Genomic DNA, 15564 nt, shown 5'->3' with positions numbered 1-15564 from the left:
CTCGTGAATATTTGATTGTATGACTTTTATTCTGAAGAGATTAAGTCTCAATAACTTCATCCTAAGAAGTAAATCCAGTCTGACCCAAAAGAACCTTCCACTGGTTCTGACCGCAGAGATCGCCCAACTCTGTTTTATTTCCTGAAAGTCAAAAACTTGTCCTGCGGTTTTAGTGGATTTTCAGCAAAATTTTTAAAGTTTAATTTTCACTTTAGAGACCGAAGGTCCAAACGGTTCTGACCTGCAAACCACCAGAACCTTCAATCCCATGCAGCAAAAAGGGTGTACTTACTTTACAACATGTGACTTGTGTGTAATGATGGGTGCAGAAATCAGACTCCATCTCCCCCTGGTGGCCACCAGAGGAAGTTCATCAAGCCTGGAAATCAGCATTTTCTCCTGCATTCAGTTTCTTTTATTAATCAGGAACATTTTTATAAATAAATACTGCAGTGCAAGATGAGGAATGAAACAGAAACACACAACAGTCCAATCAGTAGAAAACCGGAATCAGAGCAGAAAACAGTAAAAAACAGTAAATTTAACTCAGTTTGTGGCCGATCCGTCCCTAGAAAATACATCCAGGTTTGTTTTCAGGGCAGAGCAGCAGCTTGTTCCAGCAGAGACTGAATGATAAAACTCATTCTGCCTGAAAGCTGCTTTCAGAAGGAGCTCAGCAGGATTTAACACCCGGGAGGCACAAAACGAGCCGCCACTTCCTGCTGAAGACGTTTCCTGTTCAGCGTGGATGAAGGTTGATGGTTCTACGCCCGGATGGCCAGTCTGTGGTGAAAACATGAGGAATTACTCGAGTTTCTCACGCCCTTCAACAGATCGCAGCCGTAAACACGTCAAATAAAAAACATCAGTAAAAAAAATCAGTTTATAAAAGCAAACTGGAGCTTTCAGAAAATATTTAAAAGAGCTGAAGGCAGATCGACCCGAAGCAATGCCATGTTCCCTCTTCGGCCAGCAGGGGCGCTGTTCAGGACGACAGCTTGGAGTAGCTGGGAGGAGAAAATTTACGCTTCAGGTATTTGATGATGTAGAGAGGAAGACAGCTGACAAGCGTGATGGCCGACACCTTCCAGAGGAACGGCCATGTTGTGATGAAGGACAGGTCTGAGGAAGAAGAGGGACACAAACTAATTTAACAAGAAGCTTTAAAACGTTTCCAGATTTGGTGTAAGGTTACGTTCACACTGCAGGCTGAAGCGACCCACATCTGGTTTTTTATCTGAATGCGACCTGCTCCTGATCTTTTCATGACTGATCAGATCTTCTCCAATGTGATACAGGCCAAGTGGATATGTGGTTCTGAATCCGATGCGTATCGGATCTTTTCAAATGTAACCCGTCTGTTCGGGCAGGTCGCATTCATCCAACCCGAACGTCTTTGATACTCGACAAACGTCGCTATTCTGCGTCCAGCGTGGCGGACCGCAATGAGGATCGAGTTGTTGATGTGCTGCTCCAGTCGGACTGTAAGATACGCTCCACCGTTGGCATCTGTGTTTACTTCCACAAACACTGAGCTCTTCTTTTTTTATGGCGGTTGGCTAAACGCTGCGCTTCCTCTCTACGAGTGACGTTATTGCGCCCTCTACTGTGCATGCGGGACGCTTTCAGGTCGTTTGCAGCTCACTGGAGATCACATACAAATCGCCTTTCTTTGGAAGAGTGAACGGCCACGAAGAAAATCAGATTTCACAAAAAACGTAATTGGGTCACTTCAGTCTGCAACCTGCTTCTGTCTCCTTACTGAAGGGGGCGCTGCAGATTCGTGGCATCGCCAGCAAAGAGTTTACAGCACTCGCAGCAGGAGACTGCAGCAAAGTCAGAGAAAACCCGGAAACTGAAGCCGGGTTATTGCTTCAGATTTAAATCAATGCAGAAACTTTGACCAATGAAGAGCTAACATCCCCCTGATAGACCCCGCCCACCTCCTCCCATTGGCTTTTGGCCCAAACCTGAACCCAAGAACCAGCAAGAGGGAAGTCCAGGAAAGCAAGATGGGTCACAGAAACCCAGGTTGGGTTTAACAGAAACAGCAGGAGGTGAGGAAAAGACGACAACCTACCGAGAAAAGCTCCAAACGACACTCTGCCGATGCCTGGAGCAGAAATCACACAGAAGAAGAAGAAGCAGACATTAGACAGAAGAAGAAGAAGCAGTGAGGAAGATGAAGGAGCGATGGGCGGAGCCTCTAGTTCTTTAGCATCATTAGGACCAAACCAATAGAACCTCAGAACAGCTGGAGGGAAAAGGTGAACCAAATTGTTTCCAGTTTCCTCCTCTGACTGGACCCTGACCCCTCCGTGACCTCATGTTGACCTCATAATGACCTCAGAATTTCTAGGATCCTTAAAGATCCTAGAAAAATATGTTAACAATAATCTGGGGAGATTTTACGATCTGATCCCCTTTGAAGGACATCCCGACGCTCCGGTCTAAAATTGGGAATATTCAACTTGTCGGATCGTCTTGGGCTGTCATCACAGCATGCTGAGTGCAGCCAATCAGAAAGCGAGAAGCGGAAACATGGAGAGGAACCCTAAACAACGGCGTGGCGCACCAGGAACGTCTTCCACTTCTCTGCAGTTGGCCATGTTTGTTTACTGTGACTTCATGTTTGGTCAGGAAACGTTTTGTAAGCTCTCCCGTCTGGAATCCAAATGTTGGCGAGTGAAATCCACACATTGTGGCTGCAACCGACATCAGACATACAACGGATTAGTGTGCAAAAAAGAGTTAGTGATCGGCATTTGTCTGTTTAATTCCAATAAAACCGTGTTTCCCCAATTTCATTCTTACAAACGCCTCAGTATTTAAAATATTTTTAAAAAGGTAGGATATTCTAATTATTAGTGCATACATCTATAGGTTTTCATTTTTAACGGGTAGGATATTCAGATGAAGGAAGTGATCTTCTTGTGTTTCGTTGCGTTTATAAATTGTTCCAATGCTAAGCTAACCAGAACTCCTAAGCTTCCACTTCAGTCACTCAGATAATGTTACCAATGTATGTAATATTAACAACCTGATGTAGTTTTAGTTTGTAAACATGACGGCAGCAGTTCTGGACGGGTAGCACCAACAGATAGACTTATCTATCCATCTGTGCTAAGGCAGGAAAATCTGACGAGGTAGCGCTGATGGTCAGACCACCGGAGCTCAGATATTATGGACCCCTGACCGGTTCTGCTCGGCCCATGGGACCCTGGTTTCAGGACGGCTCCCTGAATAGGCCGCTCTTTGCATCCCCCTCGGGTCAGGAACCAGAATCGGCCTAACTACCAGGTCCACGCTGGTCCGGAAAGGTTCCGTGAGCCGTACCGAAATACTCGTTGAGGAAGGCAAGCGAGGCGAGGTAGCAGCCCAGGCTGAAGAACTCGGCCAGAACCATGAGCCAGTGCCAGGTCCGGACGGTCAGCGCCACCATCAGCAGCTCCGTCAGAACCAGCGCCGTGAACGAGATGGCCACCACATGGACGAATTCAGACTCGAACAGAACCAGGGCGCCGTACATCAGGATGCCACCTGGGGGTGCCAAAGATACATGTCAGAGTTCAGGTCAAAGGTCAACAGGACTGAAATGGTTCTCATTTTAAAAAGGTCCAAACAGGATTTCACTGAAGTCGAATTTATTCATGAAAAAAAAATCAGAGAAAAAAACGTGTTGAACTGTTGAGTTCCCACTCAACCAGGATAGTTGGGGTGGGTTGGTTTAACTGGTCCAGTTGGACTGGGTGAGTCTGTGGTTTGCGGTCTCCAATGAGGGAACCAGTGGGTTTCCCAGTTTGACAGCAGAGAGCTAAATGGCGGGAATCTGGAATTTTCCAGAGTTTTTTTTCCAGCTGTTGGTTCCGGACCACTGACGGCCAATCGGACGGTAAACGGCCGAGACTCCCAACATCTCACTGGGAAACTCCCAGCAGGACCAGCGAGTGTGAAGATAAGGCGTCTGACCTTTGACCTGCGGTATCCTGATAGCGGCGCTAATTCAGCGTAATCAGCCTCTAACTGATCGCATAATTGCTGCGATATCGGCCTGATCGTGGCGCATTCCGGCCAGGCGGCCTCCGGAACACGGAGCCAAGGCGCCGCCTCCCGGCCCGGCCCAGCCAGGCCCGGCCCATTCGGGTCTTTAATTAAACCCGGCGCCGGCAGGAAGTCACGCTACGGCTTAGCAGCTATGCTCGGATCGGCTTACGGTCCAGAGAGACAGAAAGCCGAGACTCTGAGAAAAGGATCAGAACTGGGAGAGGAGGCGGAACCTCAGAGGGACCACTGACCCAGACAGAAGCAAGCTGGGAGAAGAAGCATCAGAACCGGGCCAGAACCGCTTACCTTGATAGATGCTGATCAGAACCCAGATCAGGAAGGTTTTGAAGGACAAGGAGCGACCCTGAGAACACAAACACAGTCAGAACCTCCAGCAGAACCGTGGAGTCACCAGAACCGAGCTCGGTACCTTGGTCAGATCCTTGTAGAGTTCTGGGTAGAGCAGTGCCGTCTCGGGCTTCACGTCCTGGTCCAGAACCAACGAGAAAACGGGGAACATGGTGTAGATGGTGGCGTACCTGGAACCGGAACCAGAACGGGTTTACTCCCCTGATACAGTACCATCAGAACCAGAGATATGGTACCATCAGAACCAGACCCAGCCTGGGTCTGATCACACAGAACCAGAACTGTCCTGCAGGGTTGATGCAAACGCCAAGCAGAGAATTCTGGCTTCACGCTTTTATTCTGAAAGCCTGGACCTACTGGGCCAGTCAGAACCTGCTGTTCTCATGGCAGTTGGAAACCCAGTTCTGCTGGTTCTGTTGGACCTCTGGTTCTGCTGGACCTTGGGTTCTGGGCGCAGAGGGGTGCGTACCCGACCATGAGGAAACCCTGGTAGAGCGGCACAGAGGCGAAGAAGAAGACGGAGGAGAAGACGGCCTGAGGAGAAAACAAGCGGGTCAGAGGACTGTCCTGGAGAATAGATCGGGTCAGAACCGGGACAGCCGCAGAACCTGCATGGTGGAGATGATCATCCCTCGGTGCATGACGAATTGTCCGAGCGCGGCCGAGCGCTTGTAGCTGTTCCTGCCGTGGACCATCAGCAGGCGGCCGATGTGCCGGAACTGCGAAACAGAAAAGTCTGCAGCCAGCGACGCCTGCTTCCCTTCCTGCACACAACCAGAACGGGTCAGAACCAGGGCTTCTGGTTGCTCTCCAGCTGCAGGAAGTTAATGCACAGTAAACGGGATTATAATCTCAGAAGAGGAGGATTTACTTTTCCTTCAATCCCGATGCCGCAGTCTGCAGCCTGGATCATGCTCACATCGTTCCCTCCGTCTCCTGCAGCACAAACCCAAACTCCCAGCGGTTAGCATGCAGCTAAACCAGGAAGACTGTCATCTAGTGGTCACATGGAGGAACTACCAGCTCTACTGTCAGGAAGCTGCTTTATGTGGCTTAACCTGGGTGTGAGCGTTTACTGTGAAGTTTATCATTTTTATCATAGTAAATTTCTTAAAAGAATTACAATTTATTGTTGATAAATTTCAAATTACGATGTTAAACTACAGCATAAACCTGCTTCGTCAAGTGAAAACAATAAAATAATAAGTTCATCTTCTCCTGCAGCAGCAACAAAATCTGAGATCACCAGTGAAGAATAAATCCCACAGGAAGCTCCGGAGGGAAGCTGGGTCCGGTTCCGACCCGGTGAAAGCCCACCTATGGCGCAGGTTCTGTTGGCTGTGTGCTGCTGCAGCAGCCGGACGATCTGGGCCTTCTGTGTGGGCGAGCATCTACAGCAGACCACAGCTGGGCACTGGCAGGCCAGCTCCACGAACTCATGCTCATAGTAGCGCAGACACACCTGGACAGAAAGGAGAGAAGCACCCAGTTCCGGTTCTGGTTCTGACCCGGTTTCAGCTCTCCTACCTCTAGGGAGTCTCCGGAGACCACCAACGCGCAGTCATGCTTCCTCCTGAAGGCGTTGAGCTCCAGGTGCGCCTCCCCACGGCTGCACACCTGGTGAGAGCCAAACGCACAGTCAGACTGACTGACCTGCACGAAGCGGCAGTGTCATGCTGCGGGCCCGCGCACCGGCTTGAAGACGTGGACGTCCTGAGTCCGGGACACCAGGTGGGAGCTCTTGGCAATGCAGGTAGCCGTCTCCATTTTGTCTCCAGTCAGCATCCAGATCTGAGGAGAGACGGGACGGTGAGGAGCGGCCTGACCCGGAGTCCGGTCCTGGTTCCGATCCTACCTTGATGCCGGCGTTCCTCAGCAGCTCCAGCGTGGGTCGGACGTCGGCCTGCAGCTGGTCCTCCACGCCGGTCAGGCACAGCAGCTCCATCTCCCTCTCCAGACTCTCCACCACCGCCGCCACCTTCAGCGTCCGGTCCAGCAGGCTCAGCTTGGCCTGGCTGTAGCGGCTCTGCTCAGACAGGAAGTGGGCCCGGTCAGACAGGAACCAGAACTGGTGCAGGAACCAGTTCTTAGCTCAGGAAGGAGTGTCCAAAGTGCGGTCCCGGGGCCATTTGTTGCCCCAAAGAAAAGTTCCAGAACAATACAAGGTCTTGGATGCAGATGTTCGATCTCTAATCAGGGTTACTATAGATCCGTTTCTTACTGAGGAAACCGTAGCTATGACAACGTATTCGTCTGTTTATAGCCAAGCTTTTATAATCTGTAGTGTCCCTTTGATCCAGAGACAAATGCCCTGAAAATGTGAAAACTAACCCTTTGAACTGCCTTGTTGTTGAAATGTGCTATACAAATAAATTTGATTGATTGAAAACGAGGCCACATCACCAACCTTCCACTTGGCAGCAGGAGTTTTATGGAGGGATTTTTCTGCCATAATTCGAGAGCACACATTTTCAGTCTGAAAGCAGCACTTTGTGTCTTTTGTTCTTTAAAACTTATAATGTTTGTTCTCAAAACTGCTGCTCTCTTTCAAATATTCACTCTGCTCTCTCAAACTTTTCTCCTTCCGCTCAACACTTCTCTCTCCTGGGATCAAATCTCCGCTTGCAGACGCCTCTGCTCTGAATCATTTTCTGCTCTCTGGAAGAGAAAAGTACCGTCGCCTGGCAACCTCTCAGCCAATAGGATGAAAGTGTTGTACTGGGTGTGTTTGTTTCCTTCTAGTGGGTGAGCCTGCGTGGCTACTATTGATTCTATCTATCCATCATATCTGTATATTACTATAAATGTATAATGATTGATATATAATCATCCATCATGGATAGATGGCTAGATATAATGTTGTGACTAAGTTGTAACACAGTTGGTTCTGTGGACCCATTTTCTTTAGTTGAGTGAACAAACTCCTTCCTAAGATCAGCAGCCGTTAGCCATCAGCGGCCGTTAGCCATCAGCGGCCGTTAGCCATCAGCGGCCGTTAGCCATCAGCGGCCGTTAGCCATCAGCGGCCCTCTGCTGGCGGATGTTTAGTGTAACATGGAGCAGAAAGCTGAGGTCACTTCTCCTGTGAGCAGCTACATGTTGCTACAATCAGTAGTAGCCACGCAGGCTCACCCACTAGAAGGAAACAAACACACCCAGTACAACACTTTCATCCTATTGGCTGAGAGGTTGCCAGGCGACGGTACTTTTCTCTTCCAGAGAGCAGAAAATGATTCTGAGCAGAGGCGTCTGCAAGCGGAGATTTGATCCCAGGAGAGAGAAGTGTTGAGCGGAAGGAGAAAAGTTTGAGAGAGCAGAGTGAATATTTGAAAGAGAGCAGCAGTTTTGAGAACAAACATTATAAGTTTTAAAGAACAAAAGACACAAAGTGCTGCTTTCAGACTGAAAATGTGTGCTCTCGAATTATTGCAGAAAAATCCCCCCGTAGAGTTTGTGCTGATGTTCCTCTGGTCTCAACTGTTTGATTTCTAAGCCACATTTCGACTTGTCAATATATTTATAAAATCAAACTTATTTTAAAAAATTCAACAGTTTAAAGTATTTCCTGAGCAAAAAAAGTGATTTAAGACATGAAAAAGGTGAATCCAGAAGGATTTTCTGTCATTTCCTGGGTTAGCTTTACCTTTGGAATATAAATGTTATTAATCTTTAGTGACCAGAAAGACAATATGGAAAAAGTAGAGCTGCACATGAATCAATAGCTGTGCAATTGGTGAGCTGCTACATTTCCCGCATTTAGTCTGCATGCTGATTGGTTGCTGGATTGGACCTTCAGAACCTGATGAAAGCCATAGAGGGGGGGTTCCTACCTCAAAGTCCTGATACTGCTCCTCAGACAGGCACTTCTTGGCCACCACCAGGGTCCTCAGGCCCTCTCTGGCCATGTTCCCACACTGACAGGAAGCAAAGGAGACGACCTTCATCACAGTCTTCTTCACAAAAACAGGATTTTCTTTTGGTCAAACAGAACCTTTGGTCTCAGGGCATAGTCTTGGAAAATTAAACTTTCGCTTATTTACTGCTTAGGATGAAAATGAAGGTTTCTGAGCAGGTCTCATCCTTATGGAACTGATAACGGAGTGAAGATATTTGTTCTTCTCTTTCCAACAGAAACTCCTTTGAATTAGGGACAGAGGTACCAATTAACCAGAGATGGGAGAAACTTGGAGAAATTCCCTACAGCAGAGAGATGGTGGGAGGCACCGTGTCGGTGGCTGATCAGATATAAAAGGAGAATTGTGTGTTAAGTTTCACTTCTTCTTCTTCCTTCTTCTCTCAGACGCTGATACTTTTATTTTCTAAATAAAATATCTAAAGACAAATGTGCATTTCTCTGAGTGATTCAGAGTATCGCTCTCTCCCAAAATGAAAAAGATTTTTCCTAAACAGCATCTTGGCAAACAAAGCTCAGTCTAAATAATGTCGGAATCCCTGATTTAACCGTCAGATGTTCAATTATTCAGCATAAATTTAGGCAATGAATTGGCAACAAATAAGGAAAAAAACTGTCAGACGGACAGGGAGGGTTGAACCGGCAACCCTCCTTCATCTTCATCATCATCATCAGTGTACTGGGGGAAGCCCTGCGACTCCACCAGTCGGGTTCTGTTAGGAACCCCGGATCCTCTGGAGAGAACCAGAGAGGTTCTGGTGGTTCTGTGCAGCGACCCGGTATGAACGCAGATATGGGTCAGTTGAACAACGCCTTATTATAACCAACAGGAATCAACAGACAAGGAGAGCCTGACGTCCCTTTATTTCTGATATGAAAACCCCAATGGAGCTGCTGATTGGTTATTGACGGGCCAATTGGGCCGGGCTGCGGCGCCGCCCGCTGATCTGACAGCAGGATGTTACAGCCGACAGCTCTGATCATGAATATGACAAACACTCATTACACCAACTGGGTCACTAATTAAATCAGAAGCTGCCTCCAGCGCTGCATGACTCAATAATGCCAATGTGATGATGATGATGATGATGAGGATGAGGAGGAGGAGGAACTACCCTCAGATGAAGCTTCAGCTGCCAAAATGACCCGTTCTACCTCAGAGTCAAATCACAAACAAATAATGATTTTAACACAAACAAACAGAAACAGCATGGTGGTGGCAGCATCATGCTGAGTCAGGAGGGCTGAAAACACGTCGGGACACGAAGTCCCAGTAAAACCAGTGGAGCCGAGACGTTAGAGGGGTGAATACTTTAGGTCCGGTTCGTACCTCCTCCTCCAGCCAGTCGTTATACTGGACGATGGTCGCCATGGCAACGTCGGCCCCCTTCATGTAGAAGGTGATTTCTCCGGTGGCCTCCTCCTGAACACATCAGAAGAGCTTCATTACTTCCTGCAGGATGAGATCAGCAGCGGCTGCGGCAGCGGCTGCGGCACGCACCCGAACGATGATGCCCATTCGCTTGCTCTCCGACGTGAACGGAAAAACCTGCAGGATGAGGAAGGACAGGATCTGTCCTGATGGCGTCCGCAGCTGCAGCGACGTCAGGTCTCTGTTGACCAGGGTCAGCCCAACGCTCTCCGTCCAGCGCACCAGCGCCACCTGCAGGACCAGAACATCTGGGTCAGACAGAGGACACCGGGTTCTGATCCAGAACCACCTGCAGGGCTACAGTTTTACCCTGGCTACCCTGGAGGGTAACAGGCCAGGAAATAAATCCCCATCAGGAGGGCATGACCTCTGACCTTCAGCCCATAAACATCCTCCAGGTGGAGGAGAAGTGCAGTCGGTCTCTTGAGTCAGGCTCCTCCCACCTGCAGGTCGGCCTGTGGCTCCCCGATCCGCTGCAGTTCGCCCATAAACCTCGGGCTGCGCTCCCAGGCCCTCAGGACCCCGAGGGCGGCCGCTGCGTTTGCCTGAGGACTTTGGGCTCAGAGCCGTTTCTGGGTTTACCGTCTACGGGTTTCTGTTTCGATAAGTTCAGCCGCTATGGCGCCAACGTGGCGGTCATGACATCATGGTGCGTCTCACCTCGTCTGGGCTGGAGGCCTGGTAGGTCCGGTTGTCGTCGCTGAAGTCCTGGTCGGCCTCCGCCGACTCCGTCTCCCCGGCGGCGGCGTGCGACTCGTAGACCGGCGTCACGTTGTGGCACAGAGCGACGGCCTTCACCGCCTCGTGGATCCGGCTGCTCACGCTCTTTCGGACCTTGGGGCCCTGCGGCGGGTTGCTCCGTGCCACCGCAGCGTTCCCGGTGCCGCCTCCGGAAGGCTGAGTCGGACCCTGAAAGGTTGAGAGAGCTTTGGATTTTGATTCAGGACCGGTTCCGACTGATCCATTTGCTAGCAATAGGATCGGTCCAAACTGAATATTCATCATAAAAAGTGATGGAAAGCTGAGCTGAAGCAGGAGAACCAGAGCCGCCAACGGGCCGAGCCCAGCAGAGTTCTGGTCTCACTAGCTGAGGGAGGAGGATGGTTCCGGCTCCAGCAGCTGCTTGGACCGGATCAGAACCACCCAGCAAGGAGAACCCGAGGGAGCGCAGGGATGAATGGAGCAGCTTTCCTGTTGGACTCCCCGCCTGACGCCGAGCGGCGGGAAGCCTTCCAGCTCCAACTTTATGGAACGAACTTTGGGAACGTTCAATCTATTGATCGATCGATCAAATTTATTTGATCATTTCATCAACAAAGCAGTTCAAAGTGCTTTACATCATAAAAACCCAAAAATAAAAGCCAAAGTCTCCAACTGAGAAACCTGAAAACGTTTCATTCCAACCCTAACCCAACATCAGAATCATCAACACATCAGATAAATTGATCAGTTATTATTAATCAAATCGATTCTAAGCAGCTGATTTCTAGTCCTGATTTAAAGGAGCTCAGTGTTTCAACTGTTTTTCAGTTTTCAGGAAGTTTGTTCCAGAACTGTGCTGCATAGAAGCTGAATGCTGCTTCTCCGTGTTTGGTTCTGGATGCAGAGCAGAACCAGAACCAGAACCAGAAGCAGGTCCAGGCGGGTACGGCGGCTCACCTGAGCGTAGGACTGGACGATGTGGCTCTGGATCTCGTCCATGGTGTCGTTGCCGTAGGCGACGGTTCCCAGGTGAAGCCGCTTGAACACCATCTCGTTCTGCGTCAGGGTTCCTGCGGGCGGAGCGAGCGGTTCGGGTCAGAGGGAAAAGGTTCTGCTTTGGGTCGGGATGCACCCTGCAGCTTTAAGGGACAGAACCGCCCTCACAACCCGCTCCCTGCCAGGTTCTGGTTCTGGTTGGTGCTCACCTGTCTTGTCTGTCAGCAGGTAGACCAGCCGGCCCAGTTCTTCAGGGATGGTGCTGGTTCTGACCACGGTGCCGGGAATGTTTTCGTCTCTGGTGATCATCCATCCGTACGCCGACTTCCCCATGTCCAGGTTGACCCGCAGGCTGCGGATCAGAACACAGGTTCACTTCCTGCCTCCGCAACCCGACCGGAGGCGGATCGGGTCAGAACCACACGCACCTGATGGGAATGATGTAGGAGAACAGGACCACGAAGCGGAAGAGGTTCCGGAACCATGGGCCCACGAAGCCCTGCAGCGCCACCATGACGATGGACAGAACCAGCTGGGCCAGGAACAGGGCTTTGGTGAGGCGGTTCAGCTCCAGGTCCAGAAGGCCCACCTGAGGGGGGTCAGAACCACAGTTAGCAGAACCAGAACCACCCTGCTGGCTAAAGCAGGTCTCCAAGGAGGGAACAAACACGTTACTCTTCCTCCGACCCAGAACCTCCAGAACCCACCACTGCAATTCATTTATTGCTGACCTGAACGGACTAAACCTGCGCTAGCTTTGTGGCTAAGCGCTAGTGCTGAGTTCAGGTGATTGGACTAGACCTGGCTCGGAAACCGTCACCTTGTTCTTGGCGTGGGACGTGTTGAGGACACTCCGAGTCTCCTTCCCCGTGTAGATCACCACTCCGATCACCGTTCCTGCCAAACACGGACACAAAGGAAGCGGCTCGGTGAAGGCAGAAGGTCCGACCCTAACCCTCTGCTGATGATGTCATCGCCCTGTGAGCAGCTGATTCATCTAAACGACCAAACCTTCATCCCTCCTCCTCCTCACCTGATGCGACCACGGCGCTCGCCCACAGCGTGTTGTCGATGCTCAGGCTCTCATGGATCTGCGGTTCCACGTCTTCCTGCGAACAACAAGCTGAAGCTCAAATGTTTTCATACACAACTAAAGTTCATAGGTCACATTTTTAGGTCCGTTCAGGTTTATGAAACTATTTGTTACAAAAAAACAAAACAAATTGCAGGAAAAACTCCTGAAAACGTTTCTACAAGTAAACTTCTAATCCGTTCAGCAGATTATAATCTGGAGCGAAGCAGCAGCATCACTAAAGATGGCCGCCTGAAAGCGACCAGGAACCCGAAGCTCCGCCCCCGGCCGTCATGATCCATGAGGAATCAGCAGGAGGAGCTGCAGGACTCGGCCTGCCAGCTCCTCCAGAACCAGAACCAGAACCGGTCCGGCAGCTTGTGTGCTGAAGGCCGCTCACCCGGGTGAAGTTTCCCTCGAAGCTGTGGATGTCCAGCTGGGGCTTCTGGGCGTAGACGAAAGCACTGATGGAGAACAGGTCCTGCAACGAGACCGGCCGCACTTTTCAGTTAACCGTCCGAAAAACTAAAACCGTGCCGTTAGCCGTCGCTAATTAGCCGCCTGTTAACGGCTAACGCACCCCGACCGCTGCCAGGCACTGAGTGCAGCTCACTGCCACCTTCAGCTTCCAGTCCGTCTCTCCGTCCAGCTGCTCCGTCCGGATGAAACAGGCTCCTTGGAGACGCAAACACCAGGCAAAACATTATGACCACTAACCCAGGCCGGACCAGAACCCTTCTGGACTCGGTCAGGCCGTGGACACTGACCCGTTTTCTCCGACGTCCTCAGGAAAATCATGTCTGCAGGAATCCTCTGGTTCTGCAAAACAATAAAATCTGTTAGCAGGCATGAAGACGAAGCAGCAGAGCTGCTGATCAGTCATTCATTGATGGAGTCTGACCCGTTCTGGTTCTGGTTGGATCCAGATTCAACATTCCCAGAGTTTTCTGCTCTGAATTGTGAGCCACAGAGTTTCTACACCTTTCATTTAAGGCAAATGTCAAAAGGACTTTTTCAGACCTTCAAGAATTTAATTGCCGTCTGCTAGAAGGTAAAATGCAGAATAAATGATTTTACTTTTTTCTTAGCAGGAACAAAACCTCTGGCTCCTGAATTTGTTCAACTTGGTGAATTTTGTCCATGATCCAGAAAGTGTGGACCGCCCTGGTTTCCAGCAGCTCCTCCTGCTTCCTGCTGGCGCGTCGCTCTGATCGGCCTGCCTGGCGCTTTCTGACCCAAATCAGCTTTTATTCAGATTTAAGAACCAAACGACCGTTTTCTCTCTTTATGATTACACAGGAGGACTTTAGCTGAGAAACTGTCCAATCTCAGTGAAATACTTGAGTCCCCCTATTCTCCACCAGCAGACGTCCATGTCGCAGGTAAGATACTGACTGCTCAGGAACAGAAAAACCCTCTTATTATTATTAATTTCACAAAGTCCAGTGATGGCCCTGCAGGCGGTTCTGACCCACTCTGCTGAGCCGTCAGCAAACACTGCAGGTATAAAACTCTATAATGGAATCACATTAATCTCCCCAGAAGAACAGATTTAGACAGGCAGTGTTACCTTTTCAACGATTATCAGGTCTCCAACTTGTATATCTGAACTTTTCACTTGGACTTTACCTGAAAAAATAAAGAAGCTTCAGAGGAACAACAAGGCGACGAAACAACAAATCAGAAAGTCGTTTTAAAGAGCGGTGGAAAAAACATCAGGTATTGATTTCTGATGCTCTAACAATGACCTCCAACAGGAAAACATTAAAGCTACACGTCTGATATTTATGCATCAGGATCAAGTAGAGACACTGAAACGTGATTTTCTGAGTCTGAACCTGCTAAACAGATCAATCTGTGTTTGTGTCGAACCTCTGACTGTCAGCTTGCTGTAGAGCTGAGAGTTCATCTCTTTGTCCCGCTGATGGCGCCGCACTTCGTCCACGGCTTCCCGCACCATCGTCACGGCCAACACGAAACCCTGAGCAGAACCGGCAGCTCCATTATTTCGGCGCCGCGTTAGTCTACTCAATAAAACATGTTGATAAAAAAATATCTGCAGCAGATGTAAAAACTGCATTTTAAACTCATCGTCCAAACTCAACATGAAACAGGAGGAAAGATGTTTTATATCTCTAAACTAAAAAACAATGGAAAATTAAAGTAAATAAAATAAAACCCGGTTTAGACAAAATTATAATTTTTTTTTTAAAAGTTACATTTTTAACATGGATAAAAATAAGATTAAAAAATTAGAGGAAAATTGTTTTCAAAATATTTCTATCATTTAAAACATAATTATACAAAATGAAGTAAAAACCAAATAAAAGCTGGATAACAAGGATGAGACGCCGACCAGAGGGGCCCAGTACGTGTACAGGTATCCGATCTTCAGCGCCGGGACGAACTGGGAGCACGAAACCACCAGGAAGTACAAGTTGAGGAAGAACTTGAACTGCTGGTACAGAACCTGGGAGACACAAACGCACAGCTTCAGGTTCTGGTTCTGTTGGACCGGCTGGGACAGAAGACTCATTTTCACTCTAGAAGCAGGTGACCTTTGACCCTCCCCAGGTCATCGCTGTCGTCTTGCCACCGTGGTGTCACGTTAACGCGCAGCAGAGCTGATCAGCTGATCAATACGTTTGATCAGGAGGATGGCGCCGCCGCCTCGTTTTTTCAGCACAAAGTTTTTCAGAGGGGAAGATTTAATGTGAAACACCAACTTCCTTCAGCGCTTTTATTTTGTGGATCAATTCAGCAAAATCCAGGTGAGTGGGACTCAGAGAAATCCTCCAGGTGCCAAGCCCCGCCCCTCCGCGAGAGCGTTGGCTAATTACTCGCCCAGTCGCCATCCAACACCACGCCACACAACGCCACGCCACCCGACGCCACGCCACCCGACGCCACGCCACCTGACGCCACGCCAACTGACGCCAGGCCACCCGACGCCACGCCACCCGACGCCACGCCACCCGACGCCAGGCCACCCGACGCCACGACACCCAACACCACGCCACGCCAGGCCACCCGGCG

General features: G+C 49.6%; 1 protein-coding gene across 2 annotated transcripts in view; it reads right to left on the bottom strand.

Moving 5' to 3' along the window:
* Positions 1-559: 559 nt before the first annotated feature.
* Positions 560-15564, bottom strand: part of atp9b (ATPase phospholipid transporting 9B) — a 30928-nt gene continuing 15923 nt past the window's right edge. The window contains exons 4-30 of one of the 2 annotated variants that reach the window (XM_015058821.1): positions 14885-14998; positions 14401-14509; positions 14099-14157; positions 13296-13347; positions 13109-13203; positions 12929-13009; positions 12490-12565; positions 12277-12353; positions 11885-12045; positions 11666-11808; positions 11418-11530; positions 10419-10667; positions 9828-9989; positions 9657-9749; positions 8244-8327; positions 6269-6439; positions 6106-6204; positions 5941-6030; positions 5731-5875; positions 5285-5349; positions 5022-5177; positions 4883-4947; positions 4475-4583; positions 4351-4408; positions 3337-3540; positions 2081-2113; positions 560-1122 (exon numbers count right to left, since the gene is read on the bottom strand). In XM_015058821.1, the coding sequence (XP_014914307.1) occupies positions 986-1122; positions 2081-2113; positions 3337-3540; positions 4351-4408; positions 4475-4583; positions 4883-4947; positions 5022-5177; positions 5285-5349; positions 5731-5875; positions 5941-6030; positions 6106-6204; positions 6269-6439; positions 8244-8327; positions 9657-9749; positions 9828-9989; positions 10419-10667; positions 11418-11530; positions 11666-11808; positions 11885-12045; positions 12277-12353; positions 12490-12565; positions 12929-13009; positions 13109-13203; positions 13296-13347; positions 14099-14157; positions 14401-14509; positions 14885-14998 (3000 nt within the window). In that variant the 3' untranslated portion in view covers positions 560-985. The remainder of the gene's footprint in view (positions 1123-2080; positions 2114-3336; positions 3541-4350; positions 4409-4474; positions 4584-4882; positions 4948-5021; positions 5178-5284; positions 5350-5730; positions 5876-5940; positions 6031-6105; positions 6205-6268; positions 6440-8243; positions 8328-9656; positions 9750-9827; positions 9990-10418; positions 10668-11417; positions 11531-11665; positions 11809-11884; positions 12046-12276; positions 12354-12489; positions 12566-12928; positions 13010-13108; positions 13204-13295; positions 13348-14098; positions 14158-14400; positions 14510-14884; positions 14999-15564) is intronic. The other variant, XM_015058822.1, reaches the window with a different exon arrangement.

The sequence above is a fragment of the Poecilia latipinna genome, unplaced genomic scaffold (assembly GCF_001443285.1).
Source record: "Poecilia latipinna isolate Pla-1442-1.1 unplaced genomic scaffold, P_latipinna-1.0 Scaffold1576, whole genome shotgun sequence".
NCBI classification, from domain to species: Eukaryota; Metazoa; Chordata; class Actinopteri; order Cyprinodontiformes; family Poeciliidae; genus Poecilia; species Poecilia latipinna.
This window is presented reverse-complemented; position numbering and strand designations above follow the sequence as displayed.